Here is a 20,699-nt window from a genome sequence, read left to right on the forward strand (position 1 = left end):
TTTAGTTACATGCTTAACTTTCAAATAATTAAATAGGAAAACAATTTACAGCTAATATGAACACTAAGAGTGCTTTGCCTATATAAATTTAGGAAGAACATATCGTTTCTGAGCAAATAATATTTATAAAAATATACAAGGCAGATTAATAGAAATTCAGTTACATATAATTCCAACCTTTGTAGAAGGCTGCTCAATATACTAGTATTCACAGCACTACACAAACTTTTAAGAACTGACCTAATTTTTAATGATTTAAGTAAAAAAAAAATTAATGAATTAAGTTTTAAAAAAAAAGTGCTTCTTCTTGACAAGAAGAATTAAAAGCAGAACAATCAATATTGCCCTTTAAAAATTTCATGACAAGTTCCAAAATCTGGTACAATTTCCATAAAAACATGAAGGGGTTTGGCGAGAAAACTGTGAAACTAAAGCATATTTTCTTCTCAATTTTTTCCTTTTATTTCTAACTCTGTTCAGATCTTCTCGATAATTAAACTTCAAAACAGCTTCATAAATTGCTTTCAGATGATAATTCCTTACAGTTCTGAGTCTAGAGACTTAAGCTCATTGAAACTGGCTGCTTATAGAGAACAAGATTTTTGAGATTTATCCAAACTTCATACCAAATACAGTGTTCCTCCTATAAAATATATTACTATAAAACTTTCTCTTGAATTATATGAATAGTGTTGATGTTAAAGTGAACATCTATTTAGAATTTTTTAAATAGATAGTATAAAATATATATATATACACACACACGGTATATTTATCAGGAGCAAACTAATAGCTGGTAGTGTAGGGGAAATTACCAATCCTGCATTATCATGTCAAACATTTAATATTTGATTGCCAGTTTTTTTTTTTTTTTAAGACAAGAGTCTCACTCTGCCACCCAGGCTGGAGCACAGTGGCGCAATCTTGGCTTGCTGCAACCTCCACCTCTCAGGTTCAAGTGATTCTCATGCCTCAGTCTCCCAAGTAACTGGGATTACAAGCGTGAGCCACCAGATCTGGCCAATTTTTGTATTTTTATTTCATTTTTTATTTACTTTGAGATGGAGTCTCGCTGTTGCCCAGGCTGGAGTGCAGTGGCACAATCTCGGCTCACTGCAACATCTGCCTCCCAGGTTCAAGCTCCCAAGTAGCTGGGATTACAGGCACGCATCACCACGCTTGGCTAATTTTTTTTGTATCTTTAGTAGACACGGGGTTTTGACGTTGGCTAGGCTGATCTCGAACTCCTGACCTCAAGTGATCCGTCCGCCTCGGCCTCCCAAGGTGCTGGAATTACAAGTGTGAGCCACCACACCCAGCCTCAATTTTCTGTATTTTTAGTAGGGATGGGGTTTTGCCATATTGGCCAGCTGGTCTCCAACTCCCTGGCCTCATCTGCCGGCCTTGGCCTCCCAAAGTGCTGAGATTACAGGTGTGAACCACCACTCCTGGCTTCCTTTCTGATTTCATTTTTGAATTTTTCGTAACTCCAATCTCTTAAGATAGCTATCTTAAAGCACTTTATCTCTATACTCTCTCTGATTACTTATAATCGTAATTCCTCCACTTTGATAATGAAGCTGAAGTTAAAAGAAATAAAGTGAATTGGCCAGTCACTGAGGGGCAGGGCTGGATTTGAACAAACATCCATTCAGTGCCCTGCCCTTGATTGCTAGTTTTTAAAAATTAAATAAAAATTTCCATTTATTCTTGTATCCCAGAAGTTCATCATACTATGATGGAGATATCTGACTTTGACCACCTGACATTTGGTCAAAATATATCCCCAAAACTAGGAAATAATAAATAAGAGTTGTGAGATTAAAATAAGATTTACATATGTAGTGTTTGTGTGTCTGTGAAGAGGGATGGGGAGAGAAGAGAGGAAGACAGGAGAGGCAGGGTTACAGGGGTACAGCGAAAAGGAGAGTTTAGTTCACGGCACATTATGTGTACTCAAATGTTAAAGTACCAACATTTTATGCTACGTCTCAGTATTTTTTAAATGGAAAAGCTAAGATGTCCTTCCCCTAGAACTAAACATTCAAGTCTACTGAATTTACACAAATTCCAAAGAAAAACAGGATTACTTTAATAATACTGACCAAATGTTTTCATAAATGTATAATCTGATGACAAAAGTTAGAGCAGTTTGTCTAGTAGTTTTTTCTTACACTAACACTCACTGAGTGCTTCCTATGGAGGTGTTTCACATTCATATGTATTCAATCCTAACCATAACAGTATTAGGCAAGTTCTGTAATATATCAAGAAATTAAATGTACCTAGCATTCACACATTTTGAAAACAGCTTGTCAGGCCTCTCGAAGATGACTTTCCTTTTGTGGGAGTTAAATTTATTTTCCATTGAAAAATAACTCTCAAATTATAATGGAAGCAAATGGTAAAACTAAATTAAATACAAAACCCTTGCTTTACAGAAAATTCCATGAGTCTCTCTGCTCTGCTATAATGTGTTATTTGGAAAAAGAACAGGCTCAATAGAAGGTCTCAGAAATAACTGAACCCCTCTGGCTCAAACAGCACCCAAACATTAGTTTGGTGGTTAGTTCCATTTCTTTTTTTTTTTTTTTGAGACGGAGTCTCGCTCTGTCGCCCAGGCTGGAGTGCAGTGGCGCGATCTCGGCTCACTGCAAGCTCCGCCTCCCGGGTTCACGCCATTCTCCTGCCTCAGCCTCCCGAGTAGCTGGGACTACAGGCGCCCACAACCTCGCCTGGCTAATTTTTTGTATTTTTAGTAGAGACGGGGTTTCACCGTGGTCTCGATCTCCTGACCTTGTGATCCGCCCGCCTCGGCCTCCCAAAGTGCTGGGATTACAGGCGTGAGCCACCGCGCCCGGCTAGTTCCATTTCTTTCTATAGTCCATTATTTAATTCAAGCCTTACTTTCCTTCTCTATCCTTCAGCTGAAGGTCTCTAGCTACTGTACTTGAAATGCTTAACCTAGGAGTGGATGGACAGGAAGAAAGTGGGGAACACAGGAAGGGGCTGAAACAGCAGTTTCTCCAGAAGTATCTTCTGTTCACTGCACTGTTAACAGGTGATCCACACTAAGAACTCAGTGGTCAAGTTAGGAAAATGCCAAGTAAAATTAAAGAAGTTTTTGTTTTCTATTATAGGATTTGCTAAAAGAATTTTTAACATACCAATGTTCAGTACATAGTATGCAGTATTTTCTTAATTTATTTAAATTAAGTCATTTATAATATCTCCTGGGAGAATTTCATAGTACTAATGTTTTACAAATTATACTATTGATAACATCAAGCAAGTAGGGATACCAGCTAGGGTGATATATTCTAGCTGGAGCAAATTCCTTGTAAGGAAAAAGAAAGAAGAAAAAAAAATACCTAACACGAAATGTAATCCTAAGAAAGACATGACAGTTTCAATAAATATTTTGATTAAAAAATGACACTGTCTCTCATGTCACTTCTGTCAATTAAAAGAGAATGAAGAAGTATCTGTAAGTCCAAAATAATTTTTTAAAGCATACAGCTTTTAACATATCTTTAAATAACTTTCTTTTATCTTTAAAGTAAGAACAGAAAGAAAATATAATCAGAAATAACAAAATTATTTGATCCAGTTAAGGGGAACAGTCAAGTTTTATATCAGAATCAAGAGGCTCATGATTCTACTTTAACGTTTTGATTATTCCAGTGAAAAAGGAATAACTTACTTAAGATACTTGAGAGAAGGTCTAGACAAAGTGAGGCTCATCTCCTGGTTCCCTTTTCTAGGATTTGCATCCTGCAGACAGGATGCGTTCTGTTCTGTTTTCCACTACATGCTGCAGGAGAGGCCTTCGGTTGTTCTCAGGCCTACATGCCTAAGACTAATTGGGGAAGTCTGTCCCCAATTTAGGGATGAAGTGTTAGCAAGCCATTTTGGCTGCATATCCAAAGCCACATTCTTTAGTCAACTAACTAGAGAAAGCTGACATGTCTCCTGGGTCATATGTTAACATGGTCTTGAATGAGGGTGGAGGGAAAGCATGTTATTTTTATTGACTCATAAAAACACCACCAAAGATCTTAGTATCAATTAACAATGTTTGGTACAGGAGTAATATACAGGTTGAGCATCCCTAGTCAAAAAATTCAAAATCTGAAATGCTTAAAGTTTATTACATTGTCAGAAGACACAGGAAATGTGATTTTTAAACTTCAAAGAACTACCCACATAGTATACTGAATTATTTAGTGTTAAAATATACCTGGATTAATTTTATGGTTAGGAAGAATAAATTAAGAATAGCACTCTCAGTTCAAGCTATTAACTCTTAGAATATGCTTATGTATGTGTGTTCTAACACATATAATTTATCACTAGTCATGAATTACAGCTTCCCCTGAAATGTAGTTTATTCATTATGGCTCTTTATACCCCAAATCTGTTTTCTAAGTCCCATGTACTTATTTTCTCTGGATAAAATCTAAGTAGGATCTGTGGTCTCTGCAAAATTTGTAAAAGGCCAGTCTACAAAAGCATTTCCAGCATGTCAAAAGATGGTCAAGGTATAGCTAAAACACATCTTTGTTGGATGAGAATGAGAGTTACACAGACATTAATTAAAATTCTAAAAATACATGTTATTTAGTCCCTAAGCCTATGGCCCTATTTTTTTTAATCTATTAAGAACAATATTCTCCACCAGAGTAAGATATCATTGAAAGCCATTTAAATGTCATAGCAAACCAGCTTGAAGCTTACAAAGCCAATTATAGTTGATTACATTACCCAAAAGTATATGAGTTATGCTAGTGGCATACAGTCAGGCTGGTTCATTGAACAATTTTTTTATTGAGCATGAGGTTAGCCTGTGGTTCCAAAAGCAAAAACGAACTTTTCTGGAGGATCCTTGGGAGGCTCACAGACAATAAATCACTAATTACGTCCCAGTATAATAAATGTTCTTGTATATTCAAAGCTCCCCAGCAAAGTCAGAAGCACTCACATGGGATGACAGGGATAATGTGTGCTGGTAGCAGGGTGGCCTCAGCCAACTGAAAACAGGTGATAGAAACCAAAACAATGACTTTTTGCTATCTGCCTAGACAATGTACAAACTAGGACTCCAAGGCAGAAGGTAATCAGGTATTTTTATTCAAGGCAACTTCTATGCTTCTTCTCCTTGCACACTGGGATCCCTCCCCCAATTTTTCTCCTTAACTATGGCTGTATTTTTCTCTGAACCTGTGAGGACTGGCATGTTCTAGAAGCTGTCTAGTGAGACTCACTCTGGTTAAATCACAGCACTCAAATTTGGCCCTCTGGGCCCCTCCTCAAGTGGGATTTTTAGAAATACCGTCCTTTAAACAAGTGTGATCAGTCCTAGCCCTCAAGAGTGGAAAGAATATTAGGTCAGAAACCCCAAGAGATCTTAAATGGAAATCAGGTCAGGTAGAACTCTTTTCTACTCTGTGGTAAGTACAGTATTTCTCAAGGTGTGTTAAACTGTATGTTTAAGTAAAATTAGTGTCAGATACAGAAAATGGCCATGTTTATAAATAACAAATGCAAAAGAAAAAATTCGTAATTTCACATCTAGCATTTCTGGAAAAGAACATTTCAAGTGTGTTATATAATAAAAGGGGCTAAATACTACATAAATGCCTATGGTCCTGGCACCGTGGCTAAACATTTTTATAAAAACCAAATATTCAGAAATTTACCAATATTCCCTATGCCAGATTTAAATAAAAAATGGGGTTTTAATTTAAAAAAAAAAAGGGGGGTCCTCTGTGTGTTTCAAAGGCTTCAGTAAGCTCCAATAGGTCAGAGATTTTTGTCTTGTGTTCATTAATAAATCTCCAGTACCTGGCACATAGGTGCATTAAATATTTGAATGATTATCTGATTTTTTAAAAAAGCAAAACTTTGGAAATAGAGATGAAGAATAGTAAGTAAGAGCAATGACAAGTTTACTGTGTACTAGGAATTTTGCTAGTAATAGCATTAAAGATCTCACTTAATCCTTATAACATGATAGAATAGGGACTCAAAATCAGGTATTTACAGCTCATAATAAGTAAAGCTAACTTTTAATGAGGGTTTGTATAGTATCCTACGTTTTCAAAGTATACACACAAATTTTATATTATTGGGTGACATTTTCTTCAAAACACAACCATAAAACCTACATCATCAAGTATGTGAAATACGACCATAACAACTTACAGAGCAGTATAAGCCAAGTATAAAAGAGAATACACAAAAGTAATCTGTGACGTTTTTTCCTCTGTCCTTTGTGGGTAAGACTACTGACAACCAATAACACCAAAAATTAATGTATAGCCAAATTAATCAAGGACAATTATTTGTTAAACTTACACAACAATCATGTGGTTGTTTTCATAGTAACGGAGTCTAGTAAAGCAAATGTTTCTATTATTTTATGATATTTTATACTTGAGTTAACATTTGAATTATCATCTCTAAAATATTAATACTGAGCCATTTTACTTTTTAACAACGAAGTCTCAATGAGAAGAAAATGTGCCAAAATATCCCAAAGTATGAGTTTCTGAAAAAAATCTTTATTAAGAAATATATATAAAAGGGTTTATAAAGAATAGTAAAAGAAATACTCCTGTATGTACCACACAAGTTAAGAACATTATCAGTAGGATGATCATTAACTCACAATCTAAATTGGAACACTTTGAGAAAGAAACGTAGTGCTATCAAAAATTATGCCAGTATACTAAGCATGAACTGGAAATCAGAACCTTTATTATCAGTGGCTTTAGAAGTAACCTGGTTACCCCCTGAAGTTCACATCCCCTCTTCCTACTCTCAAGAGGTAACCAATAAACTAAATATATTTACTCTACTGTTAATGAACATTTTTTTGTTTGTTTTGTTTTGTTATTGTGGAACATCCTTATACAAATCTCCTGGTATACAAGTAAAGATTTTCTCTACAGTACTGATCTAGGAGTTGAAATTCTCAGTTATATAATAAATATGTGTTCAATTTTAATACACAATGTGGCAGTAGGTTAGCTAATCATTCACCTATATTTTCTTTTGATTTTTTCCATTTATTTATATAACTTACACCTCTGTAATCTGTTTTGATTTTAACATATGTGGTGACAATCTAATGTTTTCCCCCTCAAATAACTAATTCTATATGTTGAATAATCAATCCTTTTTCCAGTTGGTTCGGCATGCTTCCCCTAAAATCAAGTTCTTATACAAATTATAATTTGCTTTAGCCCTATCTACTATGTTCAATTAGGTTGCTAATGTTAACTATATATTATGATGACATTACCAATCAACCCAGGACAAGATAATATACAGCAATTAAGTGACCAGAAGGTTTGTGCCCCTGGATTTATTGTCTTAATAACTCCTGGCCAAAGGCTGTGACAACTTAAGTCTCCTTTTCCTTTGTTTTATCATTGTCAGATTTTTTTTTTTTAAGACAGGGCTTTATTCTGTTGCCCAGGCTGGAGTGTAGTGGCACAATCACGGCTCACTGCAGCCTTGACCTCCTGGGTTCAAGTTATCTTCCCACCCTGGCCTCCCAAAGTGCTGGGATTACAGGCATGAGCCACCACGTGCAGTCGCAGATTTTTTTTAAGCTATTAAAAATTTAGAGGAATGTATTAAGCACCTCTTGTACCCTGGGGTTCTATGAAGGATAGACAGAAAAACCACACTCTTTCCGTAGATGAAACATAACAGACATATTCCTCAGCATTTGAACTCTTGCTATGGAAGTATTTGTTATAATGACTCACAAAAAGTTTTTTTAAAACTAAAATTTGCTATCCTACTTGAAATCTACTCTAATTTCAAGAGTATAACTTGCACTTGTGCACCAGTGGAAACGCACACTTGCACCTGTGAAAACGTTATGCAGGGGTTGGTCCACAGGATCAAGAGCGATTCAATCATATCTAAGCTGTTTTTCAGTCAGAATACTGTCTTCTGCTCAAGTTATTTAAAGCTACTGTTCATTATTTTCTTCCCATCTTTTTCTTGAAAATTTAGCCCTGCATACATCCCAGAGTTTGCTTCTGCCATTACACCTGGAAACACAGCTAACCTTGGCCCAGTTTAGATAGCATCCATAACATATTTTGTTGTTTATCTATATTACAGTATAAGCTCCCCGCAGTATAGGACAGCATAATTCAAATCTGATAATGAATAATATCTGAACCCTACATACAACTAATTAATTCATAAAATATTAATAAGGTAATTTTAAAATGTTGTATACTACACAGAAATCTTTGGTGGATGATAAAGTGCTAGTGATACCTGGGAAAACTGGGATTTGCACAGGCAGGAAACACTACTTTTCTCATTTAAAATTATGGAATGTAGGTTAGATGCGATCTGAAAATTCACTACTCAAGAAACTTTTAAATCGTGGATTTGATTCAGGTAACGAGTCTTGAAATTGTAATTTGATAAATGAAACTCACATTCCAGTCTTGCCTCTGAGATTATACCCAGATAATCTCGGAAGTTCTGGGTTTCCCCAAACGTTACTTATAATCTCTGGTTTACTAACAGTGTGCTACATATCACATTAATTGTTTGTGGCTTTTACTATTCTTGAATAGTATATGACTACTGTTTCCCTAATTCTGACAACTGTACACAATAAATGCTCTATAAACAGGAGCTGCTCACCAACATAATAATCAAATATATATGCAAAATTATTTTATTTTAAATGTTGAGAATACGGTATGTGTTAATTCAAAAACTTGAGGCAAATCAAATATTACATAACCCCTAGAACTTGAGACTAGCAAATGTTTATGTATATCAACATGAACACATCATACTGTGGCACATGCTAAGGTAGGTACCTTTCAAAAGGGCCATTTATCTCTCATGAGAAACATGTCAACAAAGAGAAAAAAATAAAGAAGAGGGTCATTTGAGTTTATGACCACAAATAACCTCCTCTTCACAAACAATGCTCAACATTTCGTCTGTTATTCCAAAATCAAAATTCTCCAAATGGATGAGAAAACCAATTTCAGGTAGATCCTGAACTCTACCACCTTACCCTTTTCTTCTAAATGTGCTCCGTGAATATGTAATACAGAGACAATACAGAAATGAGTAAGACAGGACCACTGCCTTTAACAGCTAGCATAGTGCCTGATATATGGTGTGTACTCAACAGGCCTGTTGAATGAATTCTCCAGCACGTAAAAATTTTTGAGTAACAGCAAATTATTTTATCCACAGAGAAAAAAATTAACTCAAGAAAAATCAAACAATATCTTCTTACCCACAATCTGGAGCTGGACACCACCTGCAATCAGGATCTGCAACAAGCCACCGTCTAAGCATAAACTCTTCGTATTTTTCCATCAAGACATCATCACTTAATATCAAGCGAATATCATGGGGATTAAACCGTTCAGTACATTCTGGGCAACTAATATTAACTCTACTTTCAGAGATTTCTATCCTTAAATATTGTCGTAAGCAATCCACACAAGATCTATGATGACAAGTCATTATATCAGGAAATCTGTCTTTAGAATGCCGCAAAAGGCACAAAGGGCACTCTATGAAGTCTCCAATTTGTTTGCTGATGGAAGTTAATCCATTGTCAGAAGAGGTATTTGTAGAGAAAATGGAGTTCTTATCAGTACACATTTCAGAATGTATACTTTCAATACTTGCAATTCCATCCACCCCGCCATTTAGCTCCCTTGATTTACGTTTGCTATCTTTTTTCCTCCGAAACAGGGAGCCTATTGAAATTCTTCTTTTTTTGGGTGCCTTTTTGACTGAAGGCAAGCTCACAGATGAAGCAGAGGACTGAAGATCTCGATCTGAACCCATTTGCCGATGTAAACTCATGTCTAAAATGTTTGTTAGAATTGAGTCAGGGTTAGTGTTTACACACAGCCCTTCATTATATTTAGAGATAAAACCTATTTCTTGTTCTTGCATTCAGAGTAAGTCATGATGTAAGAATATTCTACTTGGTTCTTTCAGAGAATTCTTCAAAAGTTCGATTTACAGAAGACTGTTATCACGGATGTTCTGAAAAATAAAAAATAAAAAAATCAAGATCATTTAATTATGTTCTTAGTTTGTATATTTTCATAAATATCAAATTTCAAACAAGTATGTTCCTTAACCATTAGTAGCTGTTGTTTTTTTAAATAAGGCCAATTTATTAAATAGTCTGTAAGAAACTACAAGACTAATGCTGAAATAACAAAAAGGGCATTCTTTAATCTTAATAAAAGATTCTAGATTTGAGCTGACCTAATTATTCTTAAAATCTTAGAAAAAAACTTCTGGTCATTATCACTCTGACTTCAATGATTTCTCACTGTCTTTAGCAGGTCTTTCTGTTGTTGTTTATAACTGACAATCAAGTATACATGCAAATACAAAGGGCTAAGAATAGCTTACATAATCTTGCAGAACAAAGTGGGGAAAGGCCTCTAACGCCGCTAGATATAATATTATAAAGTTACAGTAATCAGATAATGTGCTATGCCACAAGGATGAATACAAAGACCAGTGGAACAGAAAGTAGTCCAGAAAAAGTCCCATATAGGCCGGGCGTGGTGGCTGACGCCTGTAATCCCAGCACTTTGGGAGGCCAAGACGGGCAGATCACGAGGTCAGGAGATTGAGATCATCCTGGCTAACACAGTGAAACTCCATCTCTATTAAAAATATAAAAAATTAGCCGGGCATGGTGGTGGGTCCCTGTAGCCCCAGCTACTCCGGAGTATTCTTCTGAGGCAGGAGAATGGCGTGAACCCGGGAGGCGGAGCTTGCAGTGAGCCGAGATTGCGCCACTGCACTCTAGCCTGGGCGACAGTGTGAGAGTCCATCTCAAAAATAAATAAATAAAATAAAATAAAATAAAAGTCCTACATACACACACACACACACACACACACACACACGAGACTTGATTTATGACAAACGTGATGTTGCTGAGGACTGAGAATAAATGGCCTTTAAAAAAAGAAAAGTACTATGTCTACCGGTTATCCACCTGAGAAAAGAAAGGAAACTTGATGGATGGATGGCTTGCCCATATATGAAAATCAATTACAAATGGTTTACAGATCTGAATGTAAAGCTTCTAGGAGACAAGAGAAGAGACTATTTCAATGGAAAAATTCTTAAACAGAACATACAAGAATACCAACCATAAAATAAAAGACTGTTAAATTGGACTAGAATAAAATCAACAGACAGTATTAAGGGTATGGGAGGAGACTTTTGCCACATATAACTAATAAAGGCACAGTGCCCAGACTATGTAAAAAATGCTTACAAATCAATAAGAAAACATATACAATCCAATAGAAAAATAGGCAGGGGCATTTCACAAAAGCATATGAAAAGTGCTCAACATCATCAGTCATCAGGAAAAAACACATTAATGCCCCATTCAGAGACTACAACACACCTAATAGGATGGCTAAAATTAAAAGACTGTCATTTCTAAGTGTTAGCAAGGATGTGGAGGAATAGGAACTCTCTTACACTACTGGTGGGAGTGTAAAATGGCACAACTACTTTGGAAAACTGTTTAACAATATCTATAAAATTGGCATACAGCGATAACCTATTACCCAACAATTTTATTCCTAGAAAGGAACGAATAAGAAAAATGACATACTTAACAATGCTCACAATAGCATTGGTAATAATATTCAAAATATTGTAAACAACCATATTTTTATCAGCAGTAGAATGAATACATAAATTGTGGTATATTCACACTCTAAAGCAATGAAACAATGAAAAGGAACAAAATACTGCTACACACAAGACAGGACTCTCATACAAAAGAGTATGTGGTATAATTCTATTTATATAAAGTTCCAAACAGAGAGAATTAATGTACAATGTTAGGAGTCAGGATTGTGGCTACATTTTATGGTGAGGCACAAAGGGAACTTTTTTTTTTTTTTTTTTGAGACAGAGTCTGGCTCTGTTGCCCAGGCTAGAGTGCAATGGCAAAATCCCAGCTCACTGCAACCTCCACCTTCCGGGTTCAAGCAATTCTCCTGCCTCAGCTGGGATTACAGGCATGCGCCACCATGACTTGCTAATTTTTGTATTTTTAGTAGAGACAAGGTTTCACCATGTTGGTCAGGCTGGCCTCGAACTCCTGACCTCAAGTGATCCGCCCTCCTTGGCCTCCCAAAGTGCTGGGATTACAGACGTCAGACACAATGCCCAGCCAAACTTTCTTAATATGTGCAGTATGCATAGTGTCTACAAAGGTATGTTCACTTTGTGATACATATATGACCCAGAAACTCATGATTAATGTGCCTTTTTCTATGTGTTTTTTCCTCCTATGGCTTACCTCATAATTAACATATGTTTTCTGGAAAAACATTTCACTCAAACAAACTTCACTCATGTTCCTCAGTTTATATTTTCCCTCACAAACACAGGATAGATAAGGAACAGAGAGCTCAATCTATACAAATATAGTTATGCATCACTTAATGATGGCGATACATTCTGAGAAATGTGTCATTGATTTTGTTGTGTGATCAGAGTGCAATTACACGAACGTAGATGTTATAGCCTATTACACACCTAGGGTATACTGTATAGATTACTGCTCCTAGGCTACAAACCTGTACAGTATGTTACTGTAGTGAATAATGGAGGCATCTGCAACACAATGATATCTGTGTACCTAAACATAGAAAAGGAATGTTTCATTCCTTTGGCTCTCCAATATCCTGCCAGTGCCTCACATTGAGTAAATCCAACCAGAAGCCAACTGCCTCTAAGTCAGTCCTTCTAGTCAACCTCCTGAGGGGGGCACAGAGCAGGGTAGAGAAGGGTGAATGAGAGTAGATCTGGACATGCAAACAAAAAACATCCAGTGTTGTATGTTTAAAGAAGAGAACTTGGGAGTCAAAAGACCTGGCTCAGCTATTTTTTGTTATCATATCCTAGATAAGATACATTCCTGAATCAGCGATCAGGACCACAAAATATGGATACCACTCACCTCAAATAGATGTTCTAAGAATAATGTGAAATTGACATGTGTTAAACATGCCTAACAAACCTGGCACCGTACTAAATGTTAGCTGAAATGGAATGTAACGTAACTTAGTGCTTTACAAAATGTGTACCTTACAGCAAGTGCTTAATATTAAATGAATGAATGATGCTTTTCAGTTACTATTACTCTGTGATCCTTAAGCCATACAGCCTTACTACATCCAGTTTTTTAACTGTGGAAAGACAAGGACCTTTTACCTTCAGAAGTGCTTCAGGATTCATAAAACATGTTAAGTATCCTGATACTACAACTTCAAGAATTATACATTTATAATATCCCACCAATAAACATCTTCTAACCACAAACACTTCAGCAGGATCTAACAGCCACCTATGTGCCTAAATGATTTACGCATCATTAGACAGGTATTCTGGAAATGAAGGTAGGGCAAAAAGTTTGCATACATAGAAAACACTTACTTCCCAAGAGGAAAATCTACTACATGGTCAAATAACAGTTTTTGCTTCTGTTATTCAGCGAAAATTAGGTTTCTTCTGTCACTTCTCAAACAGCTTAAAATATGCAGAAAATCCAGTAATTTTGTGCTGATGGTCAAAATACTAAATCTAAGAGCAGTGTACCTATGTCTTCTAATTTTAATTTGTTTTTTAGATGTCTGACATCCAGATGTATGGTACTTCTAAAATAAGCATGCAATAAAAGCAGCATGTGACAATATTTACTAGCAGTGTTGAAGAGAACCGAAAGAAGACAAAGTCTTTTTTTTTTTTTTTAAGTAAAGACGGAATAGGTACAGAGAATTCCCAGCAGAGTTTCTACTGATCACTAACTTGGTGACTACAGAAGCTTGAAGCTATTCCATACTCAAGTGAAAGTGTCAATAAACACAACAAATAAAAAAGACTATTTTAAATGCTGCATTCTGTATTACAAAATAATAACAGGCTATTAAACTTCAGCACATGCTTATGCTGAGAAGATGAAAGAAGATGAAGAATAAAGAAAACAAATTTAACTTTAATGGCTATGTATTTGTATGTGAGATTGGGAATCCACGAGGAACATTTGCTTTGATGGGAAATATATTTTTAGTATTTTCTCACTACAACTCATTTACATTTCACTTTCTGTGAACTAGGCACATGTTCATATCCTGCTGCAGCACTTTTCCTTATTGATGTGTAAGACATAGTTCTATTTAATAAAGAGCCTTGCTATCATGTGGGTATGTGTGTGTGTGTGTATGTATAAATTGTATTTGACTACATGGCAGTTTTCCAATGCAGAAATTTCAAATGTTTTTAACGTGCTCATATTCACATATCTTTATGACTTTTGCCTTCTACATCAGCCTTAGAAAAAGCCTTGCCCACTCTAAGATTGTATTTTTAAAATTCCTTCACATGTTTTCTACTGGTAATTTGATAGTTTATGAATAAGCAGAGATCAAAATTTGTTTTCTAAATGGCAAGCCAGTTACCTCAACACTAGTTACTGAATAATGATCTTTCCTCCATGCCCCACCCCCTACATACACACTGATTTAATTTTCTAATTTCTTATTTTTTATTTTTGAGACAGGGTCTCACTCTGTTGCCCAGGCTGGAGTGTAGTGGCACGAGATCACTACAACCTTCACCTCCCAGGTTCAAGTGATTTTTGTGCCTCAGCCTCGAGAGTAGCTGGGACTACAGGCATGCGCCACCATCCCCAGCTAATTTCTGTATTTTTTAACTAACAATGCAGTGTTGACATACTGGCCAGGCTGGTCTCGAACTCCTGTCCTCAAGTAATCTGCCCAGCTCAGCCTCCCAAAGTGCTGGAATCATAGATGTGAGCCACCGCGCCTGGCCAATACACTGATTCAACAAGTCACTTCCTGGTGTAAGAATCTTCTACTATCTAGGTGGTATGGACTTCTAAAATAATCCCTTGAAATGGAATACCAAAATGTTTTGTTCCAATTTGTACTACAACTCGCCAGAAAGGTTATTTCCCTGAATTCTCACCAGCATCCTTTATGAGAGTTTTTTCTTTCTTTGAGTAGCAAAAAATACACACTTTAATTTCTATTTCTTTGATTGCCAAACAATTTAAACATTTGTTCACATGCACTGTCCTCTTCACTACTTCTATGTTTTATTTGTTCACATTTTATGCCCATTTTTACACTGGAATATTAATGCTCCTCTTTGATTTTAAACAATATTTACTTTCTCTAAACACTTGTCCTTCAATTTTGTGATGTTTTGAAGTACAGTTGTCTAAGTTTTTAATTTAGTAACATCTAACAAGGTCCTTTATAAATTTTTCCATTGCTCTATAGGCTTACAAAGTCTTCTTTTGGAGGATGAAACCTAATTGTTACATATTTACTTTCTGGTATTTTTCATTCTTTCTTGTGCAGCGGTGCCCAAACTTTTTGGCACCAGGACCAATTTCACAGAAGACAATTTTTCCACAGATGGAGGTGGGGAGTGGGAGCGGGGATGGTTTCATCAGGCATTATATTCTCATAAGTTATGAGTGTGTGATCTAGATCCCTCGAGTGCAGTTCACAATACTGCTATGAGAAATGAACGCTGCCACTGATCTGACAGGAAGCGGAACTCAGACAATAATGCTCACAGCTGCTCGCCTCCTGCTGCGTGGCCCAGTTCCTAACAGGCCACACACCGTGACCCAAGGGTTGGGGAGCCCTGTTCTTGTGGATCCACTTTTCATCTGGTGTCATGTATCTTCAGCCTCAAGAACTTCCATTAGCATTTTTTGCTACGCAGGTCTCCTAGCAATGAATTCCTTCAACTTTCATCTGGGAAAAAAAAAAAGTTATTTCACCTTCACTTTTTATGGATATTTTTGCTGAATACAGAACTCCAGGTTGATATCTTTATCCTTTCAGGACTTTAAATAGGTTATTACATTGTCTTCTGGCCTCCATTGTTTCTGACAAGTCATCTTTCCTGATATTTTAATTCCCCTGTATAGAATGTGTCTTTTTTTCCTTTGCTTGCATTCAACATTGTTTTCCATCTTGGATGTTCAGCAGTTTGATAAAGATGTGCCTAGATGTGGTTTTCCTTATATCTATCCTGCTTGGCGTTCACCAAACTTGTTGAATTTGAAGTTGATTTAAACCAAATAAAGGAATTCGGGGGAAATTATTTAAGTATTTTTTACTATACTGTCTCTGTCTGTCTGTCTGTCTGTCTCTCTCTCCCCCCCCCCCCCCCCCCACTCCTGGAATTCTAATTATTTGTATGTTAGTTTGATTTCTGTCCCTGGAGCAACTGAGGCACTATTCTTTTTTGTAATCTTTTTTTCTTTGTTCGGTAGACTGGCAAATTTTTATTGATTTATCTTCCACTTCATCAACTTTTTCTTCTGCTGTCTCCAATCTGCTGTTAAATCCATCCAGTGAAATTTTCATCTTAGATACTGTATTTTTGGGTTCTATAATATCTCATTGTTCTTTTTTTATAGTTTCCATTTCTCTGATGAGATTACCCAGTCACTATGATATTTCCCCCTTTAAGTCCTTAAAATATTACAGTTGCTATAGTCTGTCTGCTACTTGTGGGGTCTGTTACCTATTTTTGAGGGGGTCTTGACATGGAATGAACCATATTTTCCTCCTTACTTACATGTCTAGTAATTGCTTATTATAAACTGGATATTGTAGATATGTTATAGAGGCTCTGTAGTCTCTTATCTTCTCCTGAAGAGTGAGGACTTTTATTATACTGGGCAGTTAAGTCACTGGCTAGTCAACATGAACTTCTGAAAGCTTGGTTTTATGCTCTTTTAGAGTAGATCTGTGGAAAGCACCCATGTTTACCAATCCCTTCTATCTTGGTGGGAATCAAACACCAAATTCCGTCACCCCTGCAAAAGCCATCAGCTAAAATCTCTATTTAGTTTTTTCTGCCTGCCAGCTGTTGTTTTCCACTGAACTCCTTGGAATCTCCCAAGCACAGTTCTAGGGGACATCTAGGCATCTGAAGGGAGTTTACCCATAGATTTTTGGGCTACTTACCATAACTCCCTCCTTTCTGGGATTTATCCTATTTTTGGCCACTTAACTCCTTCCCCTGATACTTCAAGCCAGTAAGACTCCGACTTTCTGCTTGACTTTCAGCTGCCCTACAATACACAGACTATTCTTTAGGGGGAAAGATGTATAAATTTTTTAAGGAAAACATCTGGCAGTTTTCCAAAGGATATCTTCATCTAGGCTTTGAGATACAGTATTCTTGAATTTGTACAGAATGCTGTCACAAGGAATTTTAGCCTACTTATGCATCCATGATCTCCACAATATAACTGCTTACCAGGCTGCTTTTTAAAAATGATCCTTTAAAAGATTTTCTTTCATTATTCAATACCTGGAACTGTAAGGTCTTCTACGAGTGACTAAATCTGTTAAACTTTTTGCCTTATTTGCTCCAAGTAACCTGTGTAAGTATTAATTCATTTACTCTTTCAACAAATATGTTCAGTGCCTATCACGTGCCAGATACTCTTGTAAGTGCTGGATAGTGAACAAAATAGACAAGAGTCTATTTGTTCTGTGGAACTTTCATTCTAGTACATTTAAGCATTGAACAGATACTTCAGATGATATCTTCTCCAAAGAGTAACATGAATAACTTTGTAAGGATCTAAATTTTAATGAAGTAACTCCCTCTTTTCTAAGCATAATTTTAAAGAAAAAAAATTGATTTTTATTTGGGCATATATAGTAGTCCCATAATTGAAACCAGTATTTATTAAAATCCATTTTAAAGCTTTCTTCCTAATAGAGTTTAGATACTTTTGACAGCACTCTATTTTTCATAGTTAAAATGGTTTTCTAATACCCGAACATTCCAGTAGACAATTTAAGTTGCACAAAAGAAACCACTATTTATCTAACCAAATGATCTAGTATAGAGAATATTCATTTTGCTCACTGGGCATAACTTTAGGAACCAATATTAGCAGACAAAAGGTGGGGAAATCCTCAACCCGAGACTCACTATTTTGGATCTGCTCAGCCTCTGGTGCTACATAAAGGTTCCTAAGGCAATGAAAAAAGGAAGTATCTGTCTTTGTGTAGCATTTACTATATGTAGTGTTGCAAACACCACCTCATCAAATTTAAATACAGCTATGTACAATTTAATGTAGTAGCTGACTACCAAAAAATAGATAATTATCATAAGCCACCCTTTGATCAGACCACAACTTTAAGTGATCTACTAGAAATGATGTATTTCTACCCAAGCTAATTTTGGCCCAAACTAAATAGTTTTTATAAATCTGAATCATATCATTAAGAGAAGTATGAGACATTAAACTAGATTCTCATATATCGCTTTCTCTTAAGAGATAAATCACTGAAGTTCATTATAATAAAGTTTGCTATTACTCAAAAGTCTCATTTAAATGTTATTTTTAAGTTATGTCATTCATGATCTATGCTTACTTATGAGACTTGCTTAAGAACCTCAAATTTAGAAATGTCATTATTTTCCTCTAATAAATTGATTCCCCAACATAACTACCAAATTCAGATACCAAGCAGCAATGCATTCTCTGGGCATTATTCTTTTTTATTTTTTTTCTTTTTCTTTTTTGAGACACAGTCTCACTCTGTCGCCTGGGCTAGAGTGCAGTGGTGCGATCTCAGCTCACTGCAACCTCCGCCTCCCGATTTCAAGCCATTCTCGCGCCTCAGTCCCCCTAGTAGCTGGGACTACAGGCACGTGCCACCATGCCTGGCTAATTCTTGTATTTTTAGTAGAGACGGGGTTTCACCATGTTAGCCAGGCTGGTCTCCAACTCCTGGCCTCAAGTGATTTTCCCACCTCAGCCTCCCCAAGTGCTGGAATTACAGGCATAAGCCACTGCACCCAGCCTCTGGGCATTATTCTTACTGCCCAGGTAATAGTATTTATTAAACATCTCTTTCTACAGCCTATTAAACTAAAAATATAACAAGCACAATACATTTTTAGAAAAAAATTAAAATGCTTAAAAATAACAGTTAATGCATGGACTGGCTTCAGAGAAATCCATGAAATCTCAAAGTGTATGTTAAACTGTGAATATATGTATATTCTAGTCACAGGATACATCCACAGCTTTCAACACATTCTCCAAGGAGTCTAAAGTACAATGAAAGGTTAACTGTTAACACTAAGATGTCAGATTTAACTTGCCAGTAAATGTTAACAGTTTCTGTAAATCCTTCCTACTCTTGCTAATTTATATTATTAGTACAACATTCACAGCTGTACCAATTATAAGCTCAGTTAGAAAATACTTCTATTCCATTAGAAGCATTCCAGTTGAAGTTGCAACTCTTTGCACAAGAGTTAAGTTTTCGGGAAGGTTAAAAAACAACTTTCATCCCTAAACAAAGTCTCCGATTCATCACACAAGAATAAACATTACGTGGATAGATGGCCTAGACTAACCCATCACATGTATTGAAAACAAAAATCATATAAATAAAGGTTAATAAATATTGTATATTCAAAGGACAGGTGACCATAAATATGTCCATAAAGATATTATAATGCTATTGTGTCATCTTTACTTAAAATGGCAATTACCACCAAAAAAATTTTCAAGCTGATTATTCCCTATGAGGTAAGTCAATTAATAATCTATTTAAAATGTATTAGTAACAGACACGAAGAGGTTAAGACATTTAATGCCCATGCGAAAGAAAGTAATGGTACTAGACATACAATCTAAATATCTTTCAATTATTTCAATGTGTCCTTAGAAGCATGAGCACACAATATACAGATCTAAGGAAACCTAGGTTCTATGATCTCTACCAAGTGGTTTTATGCCTGTTGTTCAGAAAGGCCCTCTCTGTATCATCTGTAAAATGGGGAAAATAATATTGTGAAGAGATGCTGTTATATGCTTATCTGCTTCATTTTCCTCCTGAGCACAAAGCAGGGCTACATTTTCCCATTCCACTTATGGCTAGGTGTGGCCATGTTATTAGTCCTGGCCAATGCAATCTGAGTATAATAATGTATGCCCTTTCAAGGACTGACCTCTACATCATCCCTGAAAACAACCCTCAAGCTCTCTTTCTCTTCACACAATGGCTGGCTGAATGGAGTGATTCTAGTGGGTGACTATAAGCAGAACTTAGAGGACAGAGAAGTCACAAGATGGAAAGAATCTGGATACCTGAGTACTCCACATGGTTTTTTGTGTGAATGAGAAATAAATTGTTATTGTGTTCCACCATAAGATTTTGGGTTTTCTGTTACAGATACAATTACCTATCTTACCCACCTTAAAGTTGGAAAATATAATGAGGTAACAAAATTTAGATTAACTTGGGGGGAAAGGTTTTTCAAATGCTATACAAATATGGGGTAATGATAGAGTACATTTTATTGAGTGAGTAAAGCATGCACTTTGGAGTCAGTATATCCTGAGTTCAAGTTCAGCCTCTGAAACTTACATTAAGTATGTGACACTGAGTTAGATTACTAAGACTCAGTTTCTTCAATTGTAAAATGGGAATTACAGTACCTATAGTCCATAAAGATTAAATAAAATAACACATCAAGAATTCAGTAAAGGGTATGGTACATATAAATCACTTAAATATTACCTGTAAGTACACTCATTTGAG

General features: G+C 36.1%; 1 protein-coding gene across 5 annotated transcripts in view; it reads right to left on the reverse strand.

Annotated features, from left to right (window-relative positions):
* The window catches only part of RNF19A (ring finger protein 19A, RBR E3 ubiquitin protein ligase), a 54,096-nt gene that overhangs the window by 21,554 nt on the left and 11,843 nt on the right, over positions 1 to 20,699 (reverse strand). For 4 of the 5 annotated variants that reach the window (XM_073999223.1, XM_005563801.4, XM_045398561.3 and 1 more), the window contains exon 2: positions 9,296 to 10,062. Coding sequence is in view for 4 of the 5 variants with exons in the window: in XM_005563801.4 (XP_005563858.3) it covers positions 9,296 to 9,969 (674 nt within the window). In the remaining variant the exon portion in view is untranslated. Of the gene's footprint in view, positions 1 to 9,295; positions 10,063 to 15,676; positions 15,861 to 20,699 lie in introns of all 5 variants that reach the window. The other variant, XM_065519473.1, reaches the window with a different exon arrangement.

Source organism: Macaca fascicularis, chromosome 8 (genome assembly GCF_037993035.2).
Source record: "Macaca fascicularis isolate 582-1 chromosome 8, T2T-MFA8v1.1".
NCBI lineage: Eukaryota > Metazoa > Chordata > Mammalia > Primates > Cercopithecidae > Macaca > Macaca fascicularis.